The sequence below is a fragment of the Camelus ferus genome, chromosome 4 (genome assembly GCF_009834535.1).
Source record: "Camelus ferus isolate YT-003-E chromosome 4, BCGSAC_Cfer_1.0, whole genome shotgun sequence".
In the NCBI taxonomy this organism is placed as follows: Eukaryota; Metazoa; Chordata; class Mammalia; order Artiodactyla; family Camelidae; genus Camelus; species Camelus ferus.
The window spans coordinates 69,698,463-69,720,979 of NC_045699.1; the positions used below are offsets into that span (position 1 = coordinate 69,698,463).

Sequence of the window (22,517 nt, forward strand, 5' to 3'; positions counted from 1 at the left end):
GACTTTCAGTGCTGGATATGGAAAGGGCCTCCCGCTGCACACAGCCGGTGGGTGCAGGCACCAGGCCCTCACCCTTAAACGCTGCACACTGTCCGCGGCAGAAACCAGTGATTATTCAGGCCAAGCTGCCAAGAGGGTGGGCTTGAGCCCTTGTGACATCAGACTGCCAAGGAAACACAAACCAGCTACAGTTCCACGGACCCCCACCCCCCACAGTAGGGTCCCTGAGAACCCAGAGTAGTGCCTGCAGAATTTACAGGCATGGAAAATGTCCTGGACATTTCTTGGACTAAATCACCTGAAGCCCACATCACTGATGTCTCTGACAGCTTCCCCCTCCCCCCAGCGTGTGGAGGTGGAATTTAGAGCTCGCTGGGTCTCACCCCTCCCCAAGCAGATGGCAGTGTGCCTTTTCTTGGGTTTACACCGTAAATCAGTAACACGCAGATCGGAGCCCAGCCTCCAGCCCAGGGCACTCTGACTGAGCTTCTGTGACCAGGGTCCTCTCTTTGTGGAAAAAAAAGAAAAAAGAAAAAAAGAGTCCTGTGATACCGTGCCAGAAGTTATCTTTTTATTTAACATTTAGAGGATTAACATATAGTTACAAGATCAATATAAGCCTTCCAATGGAAGCACTTTATTTGGTTTAATTCGATCTCCAGAGACAAATGAGCGATTCCAGAACCTTTACAATGGGCAACGGGCCGTCACAACAGTGAAATGCCTCCAAAGTTTAGAGTTAGTGCAACACACACAAACAAACCAGGAAGTTTAAAGGTTCTCGACATCCGGTTACAACAGGATTTTGGATCACTTTTCAAAGACGTTTTTTGATGATACAAGCACAGGAGGCAGAGCCGTTAGGAGGCATGAAATCAACATTTCTGGAAACATACTTAGCCTCAACGTAACTTTTCCATGTCCGGTAAACTATTTTTCAGTAATTAACAGATGTTAGCAAAAGGCTTTGGAGGGCTCTGTGCTACCCCGGAGACGAGCGTAACAACCCAAAAGCCTCAAGTTGATCCTTATAAAAACCCAAAGGAAAATCCCACTACAGCTTTCCATGCCTTTTTATTTGTTCCCATCCTGCAAAGGAAAAACTGGATACAAGCTCCTCTCTTTCATTTTGTTTTTAAGTTATTTTCCGGGCAGGTTCTTTAAAAATGAGTCGTTCTTACGACACAGCAATATTCTAGCGTTGGTAAACGGCGGGCAGTGGATATGAGGGGGAGCTGAGACGCACACGGGAAATTCCATGTTTCTACTCTATGTGAACTGCTCAATAATATTTAGAAGATTTCACAGTAGGATTCCCAGAGTAAATGATACATCTCAACTATCCTATAATAACTTATTTCCTTTAATAAGCCCAAGTGGTACAGCATTGCCCTTTCCCCATCGCCACACAGACTGGTGGAGAAGCGAACGTCAAGGTTAATGTTGAAAAGCACTCACTATCCATTCTGTTTTGGGGACAGGTGGTACAGGGGAAAAAAAAAAGGCACAGGGGATACGAGAGGATACCAGCATATTCTATATTGGGTTTAACAGACATTAAAAGAACAAATTACTGCAGCTTATACCTTTTCCCCTATGTCGTATGAAATTAATCTATCCTGACCCCTAATATGAAAGATGCAATGCACATGCATTACTGAGGCTCTAAAAATCACATTAAAAAAAAATTTAGCATCCTTGTAGAGTCGAGAGTGGTCAGCTTGATTTGGTGAAATTCAGAAGTTCCTGGAAACACCTGGTCACCCCACTGACAGAGGAGCCCTTCATGGGGCCGCTGGGACTGTCCGTATTAACCACGCACCTGCTGGTTTGCAGGGACACAGGGAAGACCCCGACTCTTCTCGCCCTTGGGCCTCCTGGCTGCGCTGTCATCTGCCAAGACGATCCTCTCACAAGACTGAGGAGCATGCGACAATGCAGCCGCTGCTGCTGTCCTAGTGGAGAAGCTCCCAGATGCCAGTGGCTGCAGAGGCTCACTCTGGGGCAGAAAGAGTGACAGGGTGCACGCTGGCTCGCTCACACCTGAAGCCACTTCCTCTTCCCCTGCTTGCTCTTGGCATTTGCTTGCTCGTGGTTTCTTGTCACGAGGGTCGACTGAGCTGCTCTCGGAGGGTGTGTGTGGTCAACCCTGATTTGCTGGAGATGAGCCATTTTCCTACCACTGAACAAAGGCCTAACCCTCAGGACCTGTCCTTTCTGTCCCTGTCCCTTCGGCTCCTGTAAGACTTCCTTGTCTTAGATTCAGAAATATTGAAAAGCATCGAGGATGTGTGAGGTGACCACTCAGTTAACAAAAGCCAGACAAAAGAAGAAAGATGCCGGATTGCATCTGGGGCTTCTGACAGCGTCCTTGTTCACAGAAACTCACAGCCAATGATGTCTCTAGACTGTTTCTGCACCAAGTAAGTAGAGAAGCTGTGATGCTCTAAGGCATGAGTGGCCACAGGCGACAGAACCTCATGTTTTCCTCAAAGATCCATCAGAGGAAGGAAATTTAGCTCAAAACCAAAACTAATTCCACGTGGCCTGGAGAGCACGTGATAAAATGCAGAAGCTGGAGCCACACGACCACTTGAAGGACCACAAGCACGGGGTCTTTGGTGATGAAAGCACTAGGATCCTAAGACGCAAATCTTGGAATTTGCGGAAAGAGGGGAATTTCTCCTTTGCAGTGAGCTAATGCAGAGGTGAGACGCTCGTTCACAAAGTGCCACGATCTGCAGTTCCCATGAACAGGTGGACAACGGGGAGAAGGTGGGCTGGGATCTTCCTTGATCCCACAAAAGGCAGACACAGGCAAGACAGCTGGGCTGGCCCGAGAGCTGGAATTTGACTTCCGGTGTGGACTTTTCCAGCCCAGATAAAAATGTATGTGTGCGTGCGTGCGTGTGTCTGCGTATATGTGCATGTAGGTGTAGACGCCCCACTCTCGGACCGTGAAATGTGGCAAGGGCCGATGTTTAGTAGGAGGTGAGGACCCACAGTCAGAAAAGGACCACTGAATACTCAATGGACTTGGGAAAAGATGAGTATTCTCTAACATAAATGACGCAGGAATGCATCAGTGACATTCAGGCACTCAGTCTACCTGGTGCGCACCTGACCTTCCTTGTCCAGATTCTGTTGGTCTCCCCGGGAGACCAGTGGCAAAGTTTTCACAAAAGGCACAGGGTGAACCATGGACGGGCCGGGATGCGCCAGGTGGACTGAGGGCCGAGGCAGGTGCCCAAGAAGAGGGACCGCATGTCGAGCCACCTTCTGAGGCCCCATGTGGGGTGGGGACCGGGACACAGACAGACTTCCCCCAAAGAGGTGGCCAGACAGGGCCTGAGGAGGAGCTGGGCCACGAGGAACATGCTGTCAAAAGAAAAGAAAGAAAAAGGCAGGCAGCTGCATGGCGTGGGGCTGTCACTTCAGGTGAAATTCCACGGGCCACACGCCAGCCCAGCCCGAGGGCCGTCCGTTCAGGCGGGCGCCCAGGCCTGTGGAGACAAGCAGACCGGAGGGTTTCTCCTGGGCTCACCCGAGGCTCCGGCTCCCCGCAGCCACCTTTAGGAATCTACAACACAAAAGAAAGAGAAAGAAAAAGGCCGTTAGAGGGGCTGGCAGCAGGTGGGGGGCGATGCTCTGCTCCTCAGCAGACCGCACCGCCCTGGGCCTGGGAGGGGAGGGGGCGACTTTAGAGCAGTTGGTTACCACAGGGCACGTCTGAGATAAGGAACTTTCACGGTTTCATCTGCACTCAAAGCTGGTCTTTCCCCTGGGGGTAAGAGAAACCCACCTAGGAGACCATCCCCCACCCCCGACCCTCAACTCATCTTTCCAATAAACTTGAGTTTTGAGACAGAGAAAGAAACTCAACCCGCCTCCCAGAATGATGCCAGGAACGGATTCTCTCTGAAACTGACACTCCTGGTTCTTTAGCAGTAAAATGCAAAATCCTGGGTGAAAAGGAAAACCTGTCACTCAGTGTTTACTCAGCAATAAACAGTGAAAGTTCTTCATCTTGAAGGGGCAGAAAAGAAACAAGAGACAGACTCTTGAAGCCCGTAGGTGCACGCAGGGTGAGAAAGAGAGGTGTCATCATTTAAAAGGGGGAAAGGGTAGAATTTTTTTTTTTAAAAAAGCATTTGGCTAGAAAATTCCCCATTATTGAAGACGAAGGGGTTAAATACTCGTATTACACAGAATAATTTTCTGGGAAAAGTGAAAAATCATTTAAAATACACAACACTGAGAAAAGTACAACGTTTATTAGAGGCAGATACGAGGGTACAACTAAAAGGTGCCAGACAGATTCTTTTCTTGCAGGATAAGAATAGAGAGAAACAATCACGTTGGCTGTATTCAGACAAAACTTACTCAGAACCCAAGTGTCTACAATAAAATCAAGTGTGGCTCAGCCGGCAGGGGACCTAGCTACCAGTGTAACCGTCCTTCCGGCTTCCCCAGCAGTTACAAAAACAAAAAGGTCGTTAGGCAGCAGAATCACCAATAAAACAAACAGATAAAAGAGTAAAAACGTTAAAACAACGAATTCAAGTAATCCTTTTAGCTTTTAAATGGCAGTATATACAAATATATTGGGGTGGGCGGGTAGTTACGGACATATTTAACAGGGAGCAATTAAAAAAAACAAAACAAAACAAAACAAAACCGTAGAAGAGGACAATTCACAACCCAGTTGACCAATTGGAACTTACTCTAGTCTAACTATTTTGGCAATTATTAAATAGTCACATGGTAGACACCACACACACACACACACACACACAAAAGTGCACTGGCAATACTGACAATAAAACAACCCCTTGTGAGTTACAGGTTTCAGAAGGCAGCAGCCCCGCCCGCCTGGGATGGGCTTAAGGTGGGGCGGTGTCGCTGGGGCAGGCTGAACAGATTTATAAACAAGGTTGGAAAGAACGAATTACACACACGTGATTAACCTCTAAGGTATCTCTAAATAAAAGGAGAAAACTTTATACACAGACTGAGACTTTGCTACATTACAGGTAACCATTGGAAGAAAACAAAGTTATACTTCGGGTGGCAATGGAAATTCCTGATTCCTTGGGAATCCTTTCAATATTTTTGCTAATACGTCACGCACGGACGAGATGGGACTAAAACTACAAAACATCCTTCACTGTTGAGTCCCTATTATGTAGATTAAGCTGGGGAAGGTACTGAGGCATACAACTTAAAACAACAATCATGACTTATGTGCCCAATCACCCCGCCCATCCCCAAAAGCCAGCTGAGCTATTCTGTGAATCAGATTTGCACAACCCTAAAGAGGAGGGGGAAAAAAAGAAAAACAAAAAACAAACCAAAAAAAAACCCAACTTCATGGAATGTCATCCTTTTCAAGCCAGGCTTTTAAAAAACTACATTGTCTTGCCTCGTTTTCAGACTTTTTCAGTGTTTTGTTTGCTTTCTCCAGTAATTCGTAGTCTGGAAATGAGTTCATCATGGGATAGAAAGGTTAGGTGTTAATATCTTAAGTCTCCCATTCACTTGGTTACACGCCCAAAGCTGTGACCACCTACTGCGCATGAAAACAAATTCCCATGGCTTAAGGGTCGGCTCATTTTCTTGCTGCAATATTAAAAAGAACTGAAACGATTCTCCTGAGAGGCCTGGGGTCAGGATGAGTGGCTTTAGTGATGTTTTGGCAGCAAAGGTATAACAACGCAAAAGAAGTTTGAATTACAAAATCATATTTTAAAAATTCAGGCTGACTAGTACTGGTTTGCAGCTTTTGATACAGGACTACAGCTGTGTCAGATGCAACCACTGGGGGAAGAGCAATGACGGGGACAAGGGCTTTTTCTGTACTATCTCTGCAATTTCTGGAGAATCTATAATTATTTTAAAATAAAAAATGTTTTAAAAAGCAGGCAGTCGTGAAGCAAAGACTACTAAATTCCATTTTGGTGGCCCTTGGGAAATGTAAGAGAACTTTCTGTTAGAATCTGTAACAGGTACCGGCAACTCCGGCCAGGTCCTAGCCCCCCGATGTGTTGCTGTCAACTTCAGAATCAGCTTGAAATTGATCTGAGCTTCTAAACGGAGCCCACGATGTAGAAGCAAGGAGCTAATTTCCTATTTAAAAGTAGGAAGGACATGAATAAATAATTTTCAAAGCCAAATAAGAAGAGAATCTCAACCCAATACCTTCATCTTGACTCATTTTTAGCTGGTTCTCTGTGATCTCAGGGAAGATTCTAGAAATGGGCACAATCATTGGGTTTGGTACCCATTCATGCATGTGACCAATTTCACTACCTATCCTGCCAATTTCAAGATGCAAATCCCTACATGACCCAGATTCCTTTAAGATGGTGAAACATTGTATTTTGGCTACGGTTAATTATATAAAGTGAGCTAGGCATTCTAAAACAATTTTCAGTAAATTCACACTTTGGGTCTTAAAGATGCCCATGGTTAAAAACAACAAACAAAAAAACCTTGAAAGGTGACGTGCTGGGGTCTGTGCGTAGACACGGCTGCTGCTGCACCAGCTTCTACTCACAGCCCAACCCGGGCAAGTGTGAGCTAAATACAGCCCCACCTGCCACAAAGCCTCCCACAGGACAGAAGGAAGCGCACTGTTTTCATGTAAGTTCATCTAAATGTTACTAGCACGTCTGATCAACTCTGTCAGTTGGCAGAGGAAGGATCAGTAGTCACAGGTGAAAAAAAAAATCAACTAGTTGATCGAGTTTCCCAGATTTCAATTGGTTGTTTAGGATCACAGAGACAAAACAAGATAATACAGTGACCTAGCAATGCTCTTAAAACATGTTTAAGTAAAAATGCACACTTTTGGTACCCATGTAAGAATCTTCTTATGCTTTACTGATTCTATATTTATGACCTCCTCCAAAGCGAATGACTAAAATTGAACAAACTAGTGTGGTTCAGTTTATTGTTACAAAATGTAACATTCCAAGGTAGTTCAATTTACGGCAGATATTAGATATGAATAAGACAATTGAAGTCTTCGCGGCACCCCTATGATGTGCATGGACTTTCAGATTCAGAAATACTGATTTGAAGCTAGAAGGCAACTTTTTTGGGGCGGGGGTTATCTACAGAGGCTGCCCAAAGAAGAAGTGTTTATCAGATTTCAAACGACACAGTTGTAAATTGGCAGTTGGCAGCTTTCCACATAAAATGTCATCAGCAAGTGAAACTTGATTATAGTCAAAACTAGCCCAGGAAATTCAGGTGTAAGATGCCTGAAAGTCCGCCTTGCGGCTACATGAAACATGGACCACGGTGCTCCCCGTCCAGTCTTTTGAAGAACTGCCTGTAACAGTCATAGTTGTGGGAAGAAACAACTCCAATTTTTTTTAAAGTTTGGTTTTGTGTTTTTTTTTTTTTAAGTTGTATTAAATATAAGTCTTAGCACCTTTGGCATTTTTGTCCAAATAGACTTCGACGTAGGAAGTGGGCACGTAACCCTCTTCATCTTCGTTTCTCCGAATGCGGGTCCATCCATCACCTTTGTCTTCCTCTATAACGTACAGAGTTTCTCCTTCAACTACTGAAATGGTTCCTTCATTCTGACCTGCAAAAGCAACATCGGAATATTTTAGATTCCTTGTGAAATCCAGGTGGAGAGCAAACAGGGAGCTTGGCAATGAAACAAGGGTGGGAAAAGATGCACTGACCCTTCTGTTCTCCTCCCACACAGAAGCTTCCAGGACCTGGCCTTGCTTCTCTCTAGGACCCTCCTCGAAATCCTCCTGAAAACCCTCTCTCTGCTCCCTCCCAGAATGGAATGCATTTTCCCCAGAGGAGATCTCTGGTTCTCTCCTCTCCTGTTCCCTGAAGGTCTTCCTGTGGCACCAACTACATCTCTTGATCCCCATTCTGTTTCTCATCTGAGGCTAAGGTTCCACTTTGCCTTCTCCCTAAAGCACATTTCCACCTTGATGGTGCCTGGGCACCAGGAATGCAACGTGAGTGAATCTGGACTCACTGTTTTTCCTCCCAAACTAGTTCCTCCGCCTACGTTCCCATCTCTGTGGATCTCGCCATTGACCCAGGATGCAAATTCAGGGATCATCTTTGATTTCCTCCCCTCTTTGTCTCCGACTTCCAATCAGCCACGCGTCTGAGCAATTTGCTGGCTGCAGCCTGCCTGTGTCCGTTCCTTAATCGAGGCCCCCAAGACCATTTGCTACAAGAATCTCAAAATACCACCCCCCACCCCCCAAGCAGTATCCTGAAAGGCAGACTGCTTAGGGAGCGGTCAGCAGCGGCACTGTGGGCGCAGGTGGGGAGGGATGGTGTGGGTGTGAAGGAAAACTGGGAACATCTGACCTGGTACTTCTCTTCTGTGTTTTGTCTCAATGAACGTTTAGTTCATTAAATGTTGGAAAAGTCCCACAGTAAAGAAACCCAGGAGGGAGGGTAGAGCTCAGGGGTAGAGTGCACGCTTAGCATGCACGAGGTCCTGGGTTCAATCCCCAGTACCTCCATTAAATAGTAAATAAATAAATCTAATTAGCCAATAAATACATACATACATACATACATACGTACATACAAATATATAAAATTGTACCCAAAAAAAGTTTCTTAAAAAGAAAAGAAGAAAGCTGTTTAAAATTCCTTTATCCCAGTGCCTCTGCGAGCGCTCTGACTGCTTCTTCCCCAGCACCCTCATCAGCTCGCTGCAGGGACACCGTTTCAAGGCTCCCCAGTTTAGGAAGCACTAGGCTAGTCTTCGTAACCACTTCCCCCATCTCCTAACTGATCCTACGCAGATGACAATACATGCCCTAAGGTACAGCCCTGGTCCTGTCAACAACCTCCTCAGACACCTTCGGTGGCTCCTCGATGTTTGCCAAATAAAATCCAAATGTTTCTCTTACCCAAACCCCACTGGCACCACCCGCCTTCTAGTCTTACATTCCACTCTCACCACCTAAGACATCTGAGCTCCAGCCACACGAACCCCATGCTTTCGTCACTCCGTGTTTGGCAGGGCCCGTCCCTCTGATAACACTGCAGCATGGAGAGGTCTCTAAACTCCCTTAAGGAAGTGATCTCATCCTCACGTGACTTCCTCATCACTCAGCCCCCTCCTCTGGTAAATACTGCCGGGGGCCCTCTCCCATACGGCTGTCTGCTTCATTTCCTCCAAGGGTGGCTGCTGGAACACACTACCCACGTCTCATCCCTTCAGGGGTCCTTACAAGACAGGAGCTCTGTAAGCGTGGAATAAACGGATGAAATAATCATTCCATACTACCTGCAGCAGTTAACTCACTGAAAGTCATTAAACTGTACAGACCAGAAGGCGAAAGAGACAGCCATCAGCCAAATCATAGTCACACCCATAAATACTATGAGCAGAACAAAAGAATAATGAGAGAAAGTTCTGGGAGACTTCAAAAGAAAGTCAGATCACAGAAAGAGAAGAGTGACTCCGACAGGGACTCAGCTCCACACGGTGTTACCTTCAAACGTGTAGAGAGCTTTGCAAGTGCCTATGGCAGGGAGCGGTTCCTCATCGTCAAACTCGTCGTCGAAGTCCGTGGCCAGCACCTTCACCTCACTCTCCTGACTCTGCTCCTCCGTGTAACTGCCATCCGGGCTGCTCAAGAAAGGAAAACACACAGCAACTATAGCAACTGACTCCAGCGAGGACTCGAGTCCAGCCCCCGCCAGAGCCCGGCGCTTGCCGCCCCGCGGGCGTTGTAACCAGGGGCATCTTAAACCACCCCGTGGGCTCCGCCACCATCCACCTGCCCCGTGGGAAAAAATGCAAATCACAGGCCAGTCATCAGACACTTGGTGTCTAACAAGGGCGGTGTGCTCGTTTCGGATTCCAGAATCGAGCATTCAAAGCAGAATGGCCCCGGCCGGAAGGAGGCACCGCACAGATACTGTACCTCTCCCGGTCCTGCGCGCAGTTGTTGACCGCAGGCGCGCTCTGAGTGTCGTAGAGCCCGCTCTGCCGGCGGCTCTGCTCGCCGCGCGCGGGGAGTCTGCCTTCAACCTCGGCCAGCCAGGCCTGCAAACAAAAGCGATGAAAGACTCTGGTCTGTGTCCCCTGAGGGCCTGACCATTTTTTGATGGAGGTACCGGGGATTGAACCCAGAACCTCGCGCGTGCTAAGCACACACTCTACCACTGAGCTACAACCCCACCCCACTCTGGAGTCTTAAGGACCGAAATTTGGGCGGCTCGGCTCCTTGATCACTGAAGCTGCCTCGGGAGGGACCACATGAGTCAGCATCTCCAATCTGTCTGCATGGCCTGTAGAAACGTACTCAAAGGCATCTGCTGACTTTCACCTGAAATTGGACTGGTACAAACAACTTGATATTTAGCCATTGCTCACAATGTGGCAGAAAGACACTGGACGATGTTATCCTCTTGGGCTTTTTAAGCAGCTGTGTGATTTCAGATAAGTCACTTCTAGTTCCTTTTGGTTCCAAAAATTCTGTGACCATGAGGTCACACTGGGAAACATGAGGGTACTGCCACACTTAAGCAATGACTCAGTTTGAAAGCCACATTTCCCATTTTTTTAGGAGTATAACTTTTTTTTTAATAGTGAAGAAAAGTCATGCACAGGAAATCAAAGTAGATAAAATTATCTTCAAGGAGGCAGGGTACAGAGTATGTGCTTAGCATGCACACGGTCCTGGGTTCAATCCCCAGTACCTCCATTAAAAGATATTAATAATAATAAATAAATCTAGTTACCACCCCCCAAAATTAAAAAAGACCAAAAAAAAATCTTCAGCAACCTCTGAAATACTGTAAAAAAGGCAAAAGAATAAAAATGATCAGAGAAAGACATTTCTAGGTTCTAAAATATTAATTAAATACTAATATCTTATTGACAGATTCTAGAAAGAATGAAAAAAGCCGTATTTGGCATTTCATTGCTAGAAATAATCTATTCTGATTGGAACAATCAGTTACTAACTCATTTTTCCAGGCTCTGTAGTCTTACATTTGGGTGCAGGGGAAGAAGCCTTTTGTCCATAGCTCTTGAGTGCCCTTTTAAAAAGTGCTCTTTTTAAAACATTTATTATTTGTGTTTCTTCCTCATTTCTCATGTGTTTCTTACTGGTTTTCCCATATATCACCTTTTGATAATTGGGTTCTTTGAAAGAATAATGACATATTTCAATGGAGTTTTTAAACTGTCTTTTTGATTCACTGAGATGATGGACAGCTGTATACTCTCAGTTACATCCACTGTCAACAGGAGTGAAACACTTAAATTACAAAACAAAACACTGTATACAAATATAACTTTAAACAGTGTCCGTTCTCAGTGACACAGCTGAAATAGGATGTGCTGAAAAGCAGAACCCTCAGTGGATGACAGTGTCTTTTTCCTTTTATCAGAACTCGTGAAACACCTGACTTTTCCAGCTGTCTCTCTCAGGGGAAAGGAAAGCCTGCACTCGCCAGCAATATTCACCTCGTGACCCCCACCCCGACTTCTGTTTTTTTCCAACTGAGCTTTTTCAACAACAACTTTTTCATACCTCAAATTTCTGGGCCTCTAGTCTCAGTTTTTCTATGTTTTGGCTGACTTCTGCTAATTTGTGATCCAGGCTGGCGGGGTCTCCCATCTGCGGATTCTTTAGATAGACATCTTTCATTTTTGTGATGGCATCTCTGAAAAAGAGAAGGGGCAGAATGTGGGAAAGGTTAACGCTGTCAGCCAATTACATTCTCCCACCACCATGAAAACCATGTGAATGGCAGCGTGGGGAGACTGGACCGCAGGGTGGATTGGAAGGGAATCACACTTCCATTCCAAAACTTCTCTGCATGAATTCTATATGAATTTTGCTACCAAGGTCTGTATAATCTAGAGACTGATATTTAAATTCCAATTGCCTTTTCTGAACAGTATCTTCCTCTTGTCTTCAGTCAGTGAGAAATATAAATTAATGCTGTCCCTCCCTTTGCCCCAAATAACAAGAGACCAAACCCCAGTATTTCCATGTGCACATTCTGCGTGCAAACCAGAGCTACGGCATCTTCGGTGTTGTGATGCAATATGTTTATCTTATGAAGAAGCACAGTTAATTGCTTTGGAAATTTCATTAAAAATGATTTCATCTATTAAGAAACCGGGGTATCCATGACAGGCGGGCAACAGAGCCCTAAAGGGACATGTGGCACGATTCCTCCTGGAATCCTGCCTGGGAGGCCGCCCTTGGCAGGGGAGTCAGGAAGCCCTAGAGAAGCTTTGTGATGAACTGTCCAGCCTTCCCTAAGACCAGGTCTCCACGGGGGCCCTCCCTCCACTGGAGCTCCCAGCCCACTCACCTCCCTGTTTTCTTTATTTCCTCTGCATGTACCACTTTCCAACATTACATGACTCGTTCTGATGCTTACTGCTTATGTCTGTCTCTCCTTCCTAGCACAGAAGCTCTCTGGGCTCAAGCCCGTCCATGAACATGATACCCCCCAGTGGTGGGACCACACCTGGTGCACAACAGATGCTCCATTTGTTAAATGAATAGATGTCCCTACAACAAACAGACTGTAATGCCATCCACATGCACACAACTCCTCTCCAGTCTGCGGCCTCCACCTCCAGCTACTACTGCCCTATTTCTCAGCAAACTGCCTCAACGAGCCGTCCAAGTTCATGATCTCCCATGATCAGTCTCTTCAGAAATTCATCAATTTGATTCGTCTTTTCAAGGAATCAACTTGGGATCCTTTATCCTCTCTGTTGAGTGTGTGATTCTTTCTATGTAATTAATTTCTACTCTTTCCTTTATTATTTCCTTCTTCTTGAGAAAGATGCTTCACTCACTGATTTTCAGCTTTATTTGGTTCTAACATGTATTGGGAGCTTGACATTTCCCTTTGTAAGCACGGCTTTAGTGACATCCCAGAAACGGGGATGGAGAACGTATGTTAAGATGAAGGTTCAGTTCTGGTTCATATATTTTCTAATATCTATTATGATTTCTTCTTTAGTCTCTGTGTTACTTAGAGCCACATTTCTTAACCTCTAAATTTTTGTTATTAGAAACAGACTCACAGACATAGAAAACAAACTTATGGTTACCGGAGGTGGGTGGGGGAGTGGGTGGGAAGGGACAAACTGCAAGTCTGAGCTTTGCAGATACTAACTACAATGTATAAAACAGGTAAACAACAAGGTTGTACTGTAGAGCACAGGGAACTATATTCAATATCTTGTAGTAACCTATAATGGAAAAGAATATGAAAACAAATACATGTATGTATATATACGACTGAAACATGCTGTACACCAGAAATGGACACAACATTGTAAACTGACTATACTTCAATAAAATAAATAAATAGATAAATTTATTTTTGTTATTGATATCCAGCGTAATTGTAGCCTTCGGACAACGCTCAATGATCTCTATCTCTTGATGCCTGAATGATCTCCATGTTTTGATGTTTGTTGAGATTTGCTTTATAAAACCAGGACATGCCCAATTTTTGGAAACATTCTATGTGTGCTTAGAAAGAATGTGGACCACAGTTACTGGATATCTGTGTATCAGGTCAATTTTGTTAATTATATTATTCAAATCCTCTATTCTGACTCTCAGTTAATCTGCTCTGTCAATTACTGAGAGAAGAGCATTAAAAATCTCCCACTATAATGCTGTATCTGTATTTCTTGTACTTATATCCAAAGGTTAATAGCATAACCTTTTCTGTATTTTGAGGTGATGCTATTGGCCCCACGGATGTAAAATTTTATACCTTCTGGGTGAATCCAGCCACTTGTAAAATTTTATACCTTCTCAGTAAATCCAGCCACTTGTTATTTGAATCATTTCTTTGATGAAATTGATCCTTTTGAGCTGAATAGTTTGGGGCAGGTGGGGGGGGGGGGTTTGGCCTGAAAGTCAGTCTTGTCACACTGGTTTTCTTGGTTGGTCCCTGCATAGACTGTCCTTTCCCATCCTTTACTCTCAACCTTTCCGCACTTTATGAGTCGAATGTGTCTTCTGTAGTTAGTGTATGGGGGTGGGGTTAGTGTTTTGTCCAGTCTGAAAATCTGGAACATATTAATGTGAACATATGTTAATGTCCACATTTAACATATTGATTCACTTCATTTTATGAACACAATATGCCAGGCACCGTCCTTGGCACCTCACACATCCCAATACACTTAATCCTCACACAGACAGGCACATGAACTCCCTTTTCCAGGTGAGGAAACTGAGGTACCAAGAGACTAAGAAACTTGTCCAAAGTCTGCAGTAGAAACAAGTGGAACCAGATTTGAATCCAGGGTGTCTAGAGTGCTTTAAAATTTTTTTTAGATTTAATTTTTAACTTTTGTTTAACGGCAGTACTGGGGATTGAACCCAGGACCTCATGCATGCTAAGCACATATTCTACTCAGCTATATTCTCCTTTGTAACAATGTTTACAATACAATCTATTTTTCAGGAGTTACTCTACCAGAGATTTAAAGAATTTAAAAAGCTACTTTTCTTTTGCATGTACTTAAACTGGACTGCCGTACCAACTTCGTTTGTTTATTTTTTGCATAGCCAAAGTTTAACCCCAGCTTTAATATAGCTAAATTTATGTAGTTACTCCATTTAGCCTGCTTGTAGAGCACAAAATCTCAAGTTATCTTTTAAGTTCAAATCTCAGTTAACGAATGATTCACTTCATTCCGTCAGTGAGAATACAGAAGGTGAGAGGCAATAAAGTGGCTTTTCGGGGGAGAGGGTATAACTCAAGTGGCAGAGTGCACGCTCAGCATGCACGAGGTCCTGGGTTCAAGCCTCAGTACTGCCTCTAAAAATAAATAAATACACAAACCTAATTCTCCCCCCACCAAAAAACGAATAAAAAATAAATAAAAATACATATAAAATAAGTAAAGTGGTTTCTCAATCAGGATTATTACAAGTATCCCCTAAATGATGCGATGCTATTATAGGTTATAAATGTGGGATGGGGAGTGCGAATGGGGAGAGATATTGAATCTTTTCTTACTTTTTTTTTTTTTTTCCTTTTTCTGCATGTGCACCAACCTACCATCCCTAGGATCAAACTTACAGACCAGCTCAGAAAGCAGGGAACTCTCACAGTGGGGGCCTGGGCAGGCAACCTTTACACTTCTGATGGCTGGTCATGTGTATACTCAAGACATACTGTGATTTGGTTTCCTAGATGCCATCAACACACTCTATAAAAAGACAAGACGACATGAGACCTATGGGAAGGCTGATTTTGACTTACCCTCAAATAGAAAGACAAGTACATTTTGGATCCAAAACTTGTATGTGGGGTAAGGAAGAGGGCGTGGGGGGGGGGGTGGTCCATACCATTTTTCTCTTCATTTATACAAAAACCTATCCTCTAAAGACAAAGCCATGTGTATTTTGTCCCCCGATCTCAGAATAAAACCTGTTTGTTAAACGAATCCTCTCTCTCTATAACAAAGCAATCCAGCAGACTATGCCAAAGCACACGGCCAAAATAATCACTCAGATTAAACCCTAATGTAGGACTCCCCACCTTTCCAAGCGGAACTCGAATTTCTGACTAAGTCATATCGATCCACTCTACCTTTGATCCATCTCCTTTTGAATTTCTTTATTCAATTCATCGACCTTCTGTTGTAGCTTTTTCCTTCTCTGTTCAGGAGGGAGGTTGCTGAAATCTTCCGGCGTTGCACCCTGCAGATACAAACAGAAATAAGCCAGAAAGGCTCACGGCACCCCGTGAGAAAAAGACACCGCGGAGAGCCCGCGGCAGAGATTTCCCCCAACAGCAGGGCGGTGCAGACATCTGCGTGTGTTTTCGTGAAACAAATTAGGCTCTTTCCCACAACACCCAGCTGAGATGCCAAATCAGTGCATGCAAACTGCAAAAGGCCCACAAACCACTCTGTATCCCATTCATGCTGGCCCAGCCGCCCCCCACAAGGAGGGAGCGGAGACAGGAAGACATACTTCTGACTCCAGCGAGAAGCAAAGTTTGAGACTGATTCTTCACTTTACTGTCAGTGTCGGAGGCGACACTGAGGCTTCCAGTTTATCTTTATATGAAACTGTGCTAAGTCGGGGGAGGGGACTGCTCAGTGGCAGAGTGAGCGCTTAGCATACGCGAGCTCCTGGGTTCAATCCCCAGCAACTCCATTAAAAAATATATATGTAAGTGATAAGTGTCCCCATCAACTGTCTCACATCGATGGCACTGCTTTTCCTCCCCTAGTCTGAGTATTCCTTCCCGTCTCTTCACACAAGCTGAGGCCAAAAGCTTCCATCCCCGTGAAGTGACAGATGGCACATCTAGTTCCTCAGAGAATGTGGGTAAAAGGACATTCTAAAAAAACCCTCCCCCACCTCCCAAGAACACTCCCCTCTGCTGCCTCTAAAAGTCTGGTCCCTTCTTTTCGCCACCTTTAGGACCCTCCCTGCCCTGAAAATCAACTTCCCACCGCACACAAAATCAACCTCCGCTGTTTCTAACTCATCCAAAGATTTTGATATCTTGATTCCCTGTGAAAAACAATTGCTATCTTTCCTCCGTGCGTGTGATTTCAGCAGAAAACAGCCACAGGGAGTTTCTAGACTTTGACGGACGCTGACTTGTCAGAGCCGCGGCTACGCTGTGGCTAGCAAGTGCTTTTCCTTCAAGGAAGCTGTTTTCAAGAAAGAGAAGTTTGCTAACTAACTGAGTACAAACCAGGGAATTTAAAAGGGAGCTTTTGCTTTAGAACCAATTAAACAAAGGCAAGACTGGCTGGCTTGGGAGTGGGTGGAAAAGAAGGGTCCCGGATAATGTAATGCTGAATCCAAGTCGAGCCTGCCAGGAAGCTTGGGGGCTGGTGGCTGAAACAGTTTAGCACAAAGGCCAAGCAAAGACTTTTAGTTAATGTTCTCAGAGATGTGTGTGTGTGTGTGTGTGTGTGTGTGTGTGTGTGTGTGTGTGTCAGGGATGAGATTTTAGTTAATGTTCTCAGAGACGTGTGTGTGTGTGTGTGTGTGTTGTGGATGAGATATGAGTGAAACCAGAATGTAAGTGACTATTCCCTAGTGCCAAACCAAGGAAGTTCAATTTGCCTCTAAAACGAAGATGAAGCCAGCTAATCTTCCATATAAAAATAACTCAGACTTGTCCTTTCTTTTCCCTATACCATTGTGTTATAATACTTGGAACCTTAATTATGTGCTTTTCAATTTGCTCCACTCAGCCCCCGAACCCAAGCGCGCAACCCTTCGTTCTCACACTGAGCTGACTTAAACCAGATCAGCATGTTTTCTAGAAGAGAGGTTTTGTTTTTGATTTTCATGCTAGAATGTAACAAAACACAGTGGAAGATACACCGCTTCAGAAGTCAGGAAATCTACTAAGTAGCTGATGTCCATTTATACATATTTATTGGGACTATGTTCTATGAGACCAAAAGAACTTTCTAGAATGATGGAAATGTTTTCCATGGGCATCATCCAGTATAGTAGCCCCACATGACTGTTGAGCCCTTGGAATGTGGTTAGTACAACTGCGGGACTGAATTTTTATATTTTAGTTACTTTTCATTTAAATTAAATTAAATTACAATTTAAATAGTCACACGTGGTGAGTGGCTACTTTCGGACAACAGAGGTCTAGACTGAACAGGTGTTAAGATTTGCACTGGATAAACAGCTCAAAGAAATCTGTAAGTAAAACACACTGAACTCAGGACCTAAAAATAGATACCCCAAACAACACAACAAAATGCAGCCCTGATTATCTACCAAAATGAAAACAATTAAATAACAAATAAATGGATTCCTTTCACTGGATCAGGATTAGTCTAAATTGACCAATTAGGTCCCTTTCAATAGATATTCTGTGTGCTTGTGTTTTTACTCAAAAATGAATCTCAGTGACCAGGCCTCAAACTTCCCATTCCCACTGGAGATTGAGGTCACCGGCTTCTCGCTCTGAAGAAACCTAAGATTTCCGGAAAGTACCTTAAAAAGGTCATTTTTGTCCTATTAGCCTTTTGAAGCTTGAATTCTTTCAAACAATACTCTGACCTATGATTCATTTTGCCATAAAGGAATTTTCATTTCTACCTTCAAGTCAGAACAGGTTTTCTGAACTCTTCGGAGGGGCCCCAGAGAGACTGGCCCTACCAGGGTTTAGGAGAGGGGCACATATATATTTTAAATGGATATTTTTCTTGCTATTGGAATCAAACACTTGCTTCCGGGCAACGATACAAGCTGCTTCTTAAACTTTATAATTTTTACACCCAAGCTGTCTTTGTGCAATAGTTTATTGCTTTATTAGCTTCAAATAAGTGTATCATGTAACAATTCAGTACCAGGTTGGTAGAATGATTTACCTCAAACTGAAAGACTGCCTAATAATATAATTTTTGCTGCTGGCACCTCAGCAAAAGAACAAATTAAGGACAAAAAATAAACATTTGAGAGAGTCCCAGTTAACGGAGCCAGTTTCTCCCAAATTCACACTTCTGATGACCACAGTTCATTTAAGCATCTTTTTGTGGAGGACCTTAAGCAACAGCTCTTTTCAGGATTTCATTTCACAGTCTAAGAAATGTTTAATAAGATATTTTTTTCTTTAGGGCTGGATCAGTTGCCAAATACTGAGTCAGGTTGAAAAAATTATGTATATATGTTTATGTACATACTTGAACACATACAAAAGCATACATAAGGATAACCGCAAAATATTGTCCTACGTTCTCAACAGCAGTGTGTAAAATGCTGGTCTTATTCCTCGGTTGAACTGTCAAAATTCATCCTTGTCCATAACATCAGGACAGTCTCAGCTGTGGTGTTTTGAGAATTCTACGTCACTTACACATATTTGTAGTATAGTAATGGGTTATGTAGGCTAAGAGGTTTGGTTTTTTTTAATAGATTTAATGATTAGTTTGACTATTTATTCTAGGGCTATGCAGTTAAGGTAGAAACAACACTGAACTGTAAATAAGTCATTTTGGAAAGGCTTAGGAGGCTCTTTTCATTGTCCATAAAATTGTCTTTGATTTCTCGAATCAGCTGTGCATTAGGCACCAAAGTATATTTAGGGAGCACCTTAAAGATTTCACGGGCTTCAGTTCTCAAAGGCTGTCTCAGACCTGAGTTGAGACCAGCATCATTCTGCCAAGTCTCCCTCAGGTTCCCAGCATTTTTTCATCTGCTTCTGTGGCTCCCAGGGAGAAGCAACTTTCAGCTATTAAATTTGCTTTTATTTGAAATGATCCAATAAATAAACTCCCTCATATTTAATATTACATTTATGTTCATATTTAAATAAAGTTTATCAACATCTGTCATCCTCTTAAGACCCCAGTGATAAAGATAAAACAAATCATGAGTTAAGCGTTAATTTTCTTAGCAACTTGAAAAGGTTACGATCCCCTGTTAGGCTCTGGAACTCTGCATTCCAAAGGTCTCATAAAGAAATACCAACAAGGAGCAGAAAGGAGAAACACAAATCAACAGTTAACTTTAAAGATGTGTTGTACACGGCCCAGCACCCACAAAACACACACCAAAAAAACCTGATTAGATTCAGGACATGCATGGAATAATTGTGCTTACCAGCTTGAGAGAAAGCTTCATGTAAAAATTGAAGGAGTAACAGGGGAAAAAAAACAGAGAGAGAGAGAGAAACAACAATACATGAGAAGAAGAGGAACTTGGTCCGTTCCACTGTATAAACATAATATGTAAATTCACCTGGCGCTTTGTGAAAATGATTTGTAGCGGATCTGTGCCAAAGTTCCCAAGAGGGGCTGAACTACCAAAACCTTTCTTTAGCTGCCACGTTGCCAGAGCAAAGAATAAAGACAGAAAAGGAGAGTTTCTGTTTACTGTTCTGTATTGGTCACATCAGCCTTGGTATAAACTAAGTTTGTAGTCGGTAACATACCATGATTAAAAAAGATGGAAATAATCACATAGCCTTTTGGTCACCAAATTTCCCATGGGAAGTTTCACACAGACTCGAGTCAGAAAAGCAACGACTTCCACAACATACCAGTGGTATTTTTACCTTAAGGAGATCTAATAAATAATAACATTGCCATTTCCTAAAGGTAAAGTCTCAAAGTGGTGAATGGGGAACCAAGGACTGAAAGATGCTCTGTGAATCTATCTGCAGGAGCCAGGGAACTTCTCAGCGCCCGGCTGCAGGTGGAGAGCGTGATGCTTTGCTCCCACCTGTGCACTGCGTGCATCTCCCGCTCAGCGGAAGGTGTTTTCTGGGGCTTTTTATGGAACTCCGAGTCCTACTCACAGAGGTTCCATAGGACCTGGGGAGTTAACAGAACTTGCTGCTTTTGCAAGTTACCTTTAGGAAACAGACAGCCAGTTGTCTCAACTACTGAGGGGTACTTACACCTTCTTATCAGGACACAGCAGCTGCAATTTTGCTGAGCCAGAAGATTAGTAAAACTGTAAGAATTATGCGACCTCAAATGGATTACAAGGCATCTCAACATTGGGAAAAGAAACAGTGGTCCTTCAATAACAGGTGAGATGTGCTTTACGGCTCTAACGCAGTATTTCGAGAGCTCAGTGCCTGTTTACTTAGCTGTTATCAATCCTAAAAGTTCAGGCAACTGGCAGTAGGATCCAAAAATATGTTGGAAACAAAATACCAAAGAAAGCGCCCTTTGATTTTAAATTGGGAGAAGAAGTTGTTAAAATTCCTTAACCAGATTTTAAAAAATCTTATTCTTCACATTAACTCAAAGTTGATAGTTTTTTGTCAAAAGGCATTAAGCTTTTAAAGAAATTGTCCCTGTGAGGAAATAGACTTTTTTTTTTCAGTAGGGAAGATAATTAAGTTTATTTGTTTATTTATTTTTAGAGGAGGTACTGGGGATTGAACCCAGGACCTCGTGCATGCTAAACATGCACTCTATTGCTTGAGCTATACCCCACCCACCCCTCAACCCTGGAAATAGACTTTTAAGGAACGAAGTAGCAAGACAAAACTTTGGGGGGAAAAAAACGTACAGTCATATCTGTGACCACTCTAATATGGGTAACCTCCATTAACACCTTGAACCCCTCCTGTAAACTTTAGCACAGATCTGTTCATCACAGTTTGAGGTCTTTACAGACAACACTTACGGTGCACAGCAGAAAACTTTGCAAATATCTTCCCTACAAAGCACACGACCATATACAAATGTTTTCTGACACATTACCATGTAAATGTCACTAACTTGAACTCAGCATATTATCTGCTCTCTATCCAGCTACTTTCGTTGCTTAAAGTTGTGTATTCTTTCTTAAGCATTCTGAAAACTGAGTTCTAACATCAAAACTAATAGCATAGGAATATTACCACTTCATCATAAAAACAAGTCATTAGGATTGAGAACAAATCCCGGTAGAAATAGGAAATATCGAATTCTCAGACAAATTTAATTTTCTGAAGTGGACAGTGATGGGTCTTCCATAAGACGTGCCATCACAGTATACGGTATCCTTTTTTTTAACAGCTATAAAATGGTTTTTGGTCTTAAGTTGTCAGCCAGCCCATTAGATCATTTCAAATTCGAAACCAAATCATCTGCCAAGAGAACATTTTTAAAGGCTGCCTTATTAAGTGCATTGCGAGACACCTGGAGAACTAAAAAGCTGTCAGTTTCAGGCAACAATTACGGAGCCTGGCGAGCCACAAGTGTCAATAACACATGAGGGCACACACAGCTAGCGGGTCCATGTGTTATTGGGCCGTCACAGGTACTAACCTCAAGTACAAAGAAAGGGGACGGTGAACATGAATGTATAAGGAACTGTGTTTTAAGGTCCACGGAAAGTCATTTCACAGCTCCGTGACCTTGCTCAGGCTTCACTGAATTTTTTTGGTTCTCCCTTACAGATCCATCAGTTTCAGACGTAGGTGTGGGTAGGCGTGCAACACACTGCCGTCTGCGAGGGTGTCATCCTCCCATGACCACGCTCTGCAGCTGCGTTTTAGGGGTGAAATTCTGCTCATAAAATCATGCCCAGGGACATTGTCTCAGACGGCAGTCCCAGTCAGTGAAAAGGGGGAAAAACCAAGCTCAGCTCACTGACATTTTTAGGAAGTTTGATTGCTGTTGGGAAGTTTGGTTTCTTTTTTCCATGCAACTTTTTCCAGATGAAGAAGCCTGTGGTTGAAATGATACAATGAGGCTTTTCCCAGTGTCCGGGTCAGAGAGCGTCTGGGTCCCCAGTCTTGGTGCTGTCAGAGGGGTTAGTGCCTGTGCCGTGACCATACGACCTGGCCGTCACAGGTAAACTTACAACATAGTCCCTAGCTTCAAAAGCATACGTGGGTTTCCCTATCGTCCTCTTCATGAGTTCTTTGTGAAAACAGAAAGACTGAGTCTGCCAATAATCAGCAAGAGAACAAGATAAATAAATAAAATGAAAGGAATCAGAAGATTGTAACATCTGACAAACAATTGATAAGAATTTTCAAAATACTTTGATCAACTTTGATGGTAT

At 43.5% G+C, this 22,517-nt stretch overlaps 1 protein-coding gene across 13 annotated transcripts in view; it reads right to left on the reverse strand.

The window, feature by feature from the left end:
• Window positions 1–549: 549 nt before the first annotated feature.
• The window catches only part of FNBP1 (formin binding protein 1), a 122,396-nt gene continuing 100,428 nt past the window's right edge, over window positions 550–22,517 (reverse strand). For 4 of the 13 annotated variants that reach the window (XM_032478642.1, XM_032478640.1, XM_032478645.1 and 1 more), the window contains 6 exons: window positions 19,611–19,625; window positions 15,607–15,716; window positions 11,550–11,682; window positions 9,933–10,054; window positions 9,498–9,637; window positions 4,256–7,597 (listed from right to left, as the gene is read on the reverse strand). In XM_032478642.1, the coding sequence (XP_032334533.1) occupies window positions 7,419–7,597; window positions 9,498–9,637; window positions 9,933–10,054; window positions 11,550–11,682; window positions 15,607–15,716; window positions 19,611–19,625 (699 nt within the window). In that variant the 3' untranslated portion in view covers window positions 4,256–7,418. Of the gene's footprint in view, window positions 3,581–4,255; window positions 7,598–9,497; window positions 9,638–9,932; window positions 10,055–11,549; window positions 11,683–15,606; window positions 15,717–19,610; window positions 19,626–22,517 lie in introns of those variants that run through there. The other 9 variants (XM_032478643.1, XM_032478641.1, XM_032478635.1 and 6 more) reach the window with 4 other exon arrangements.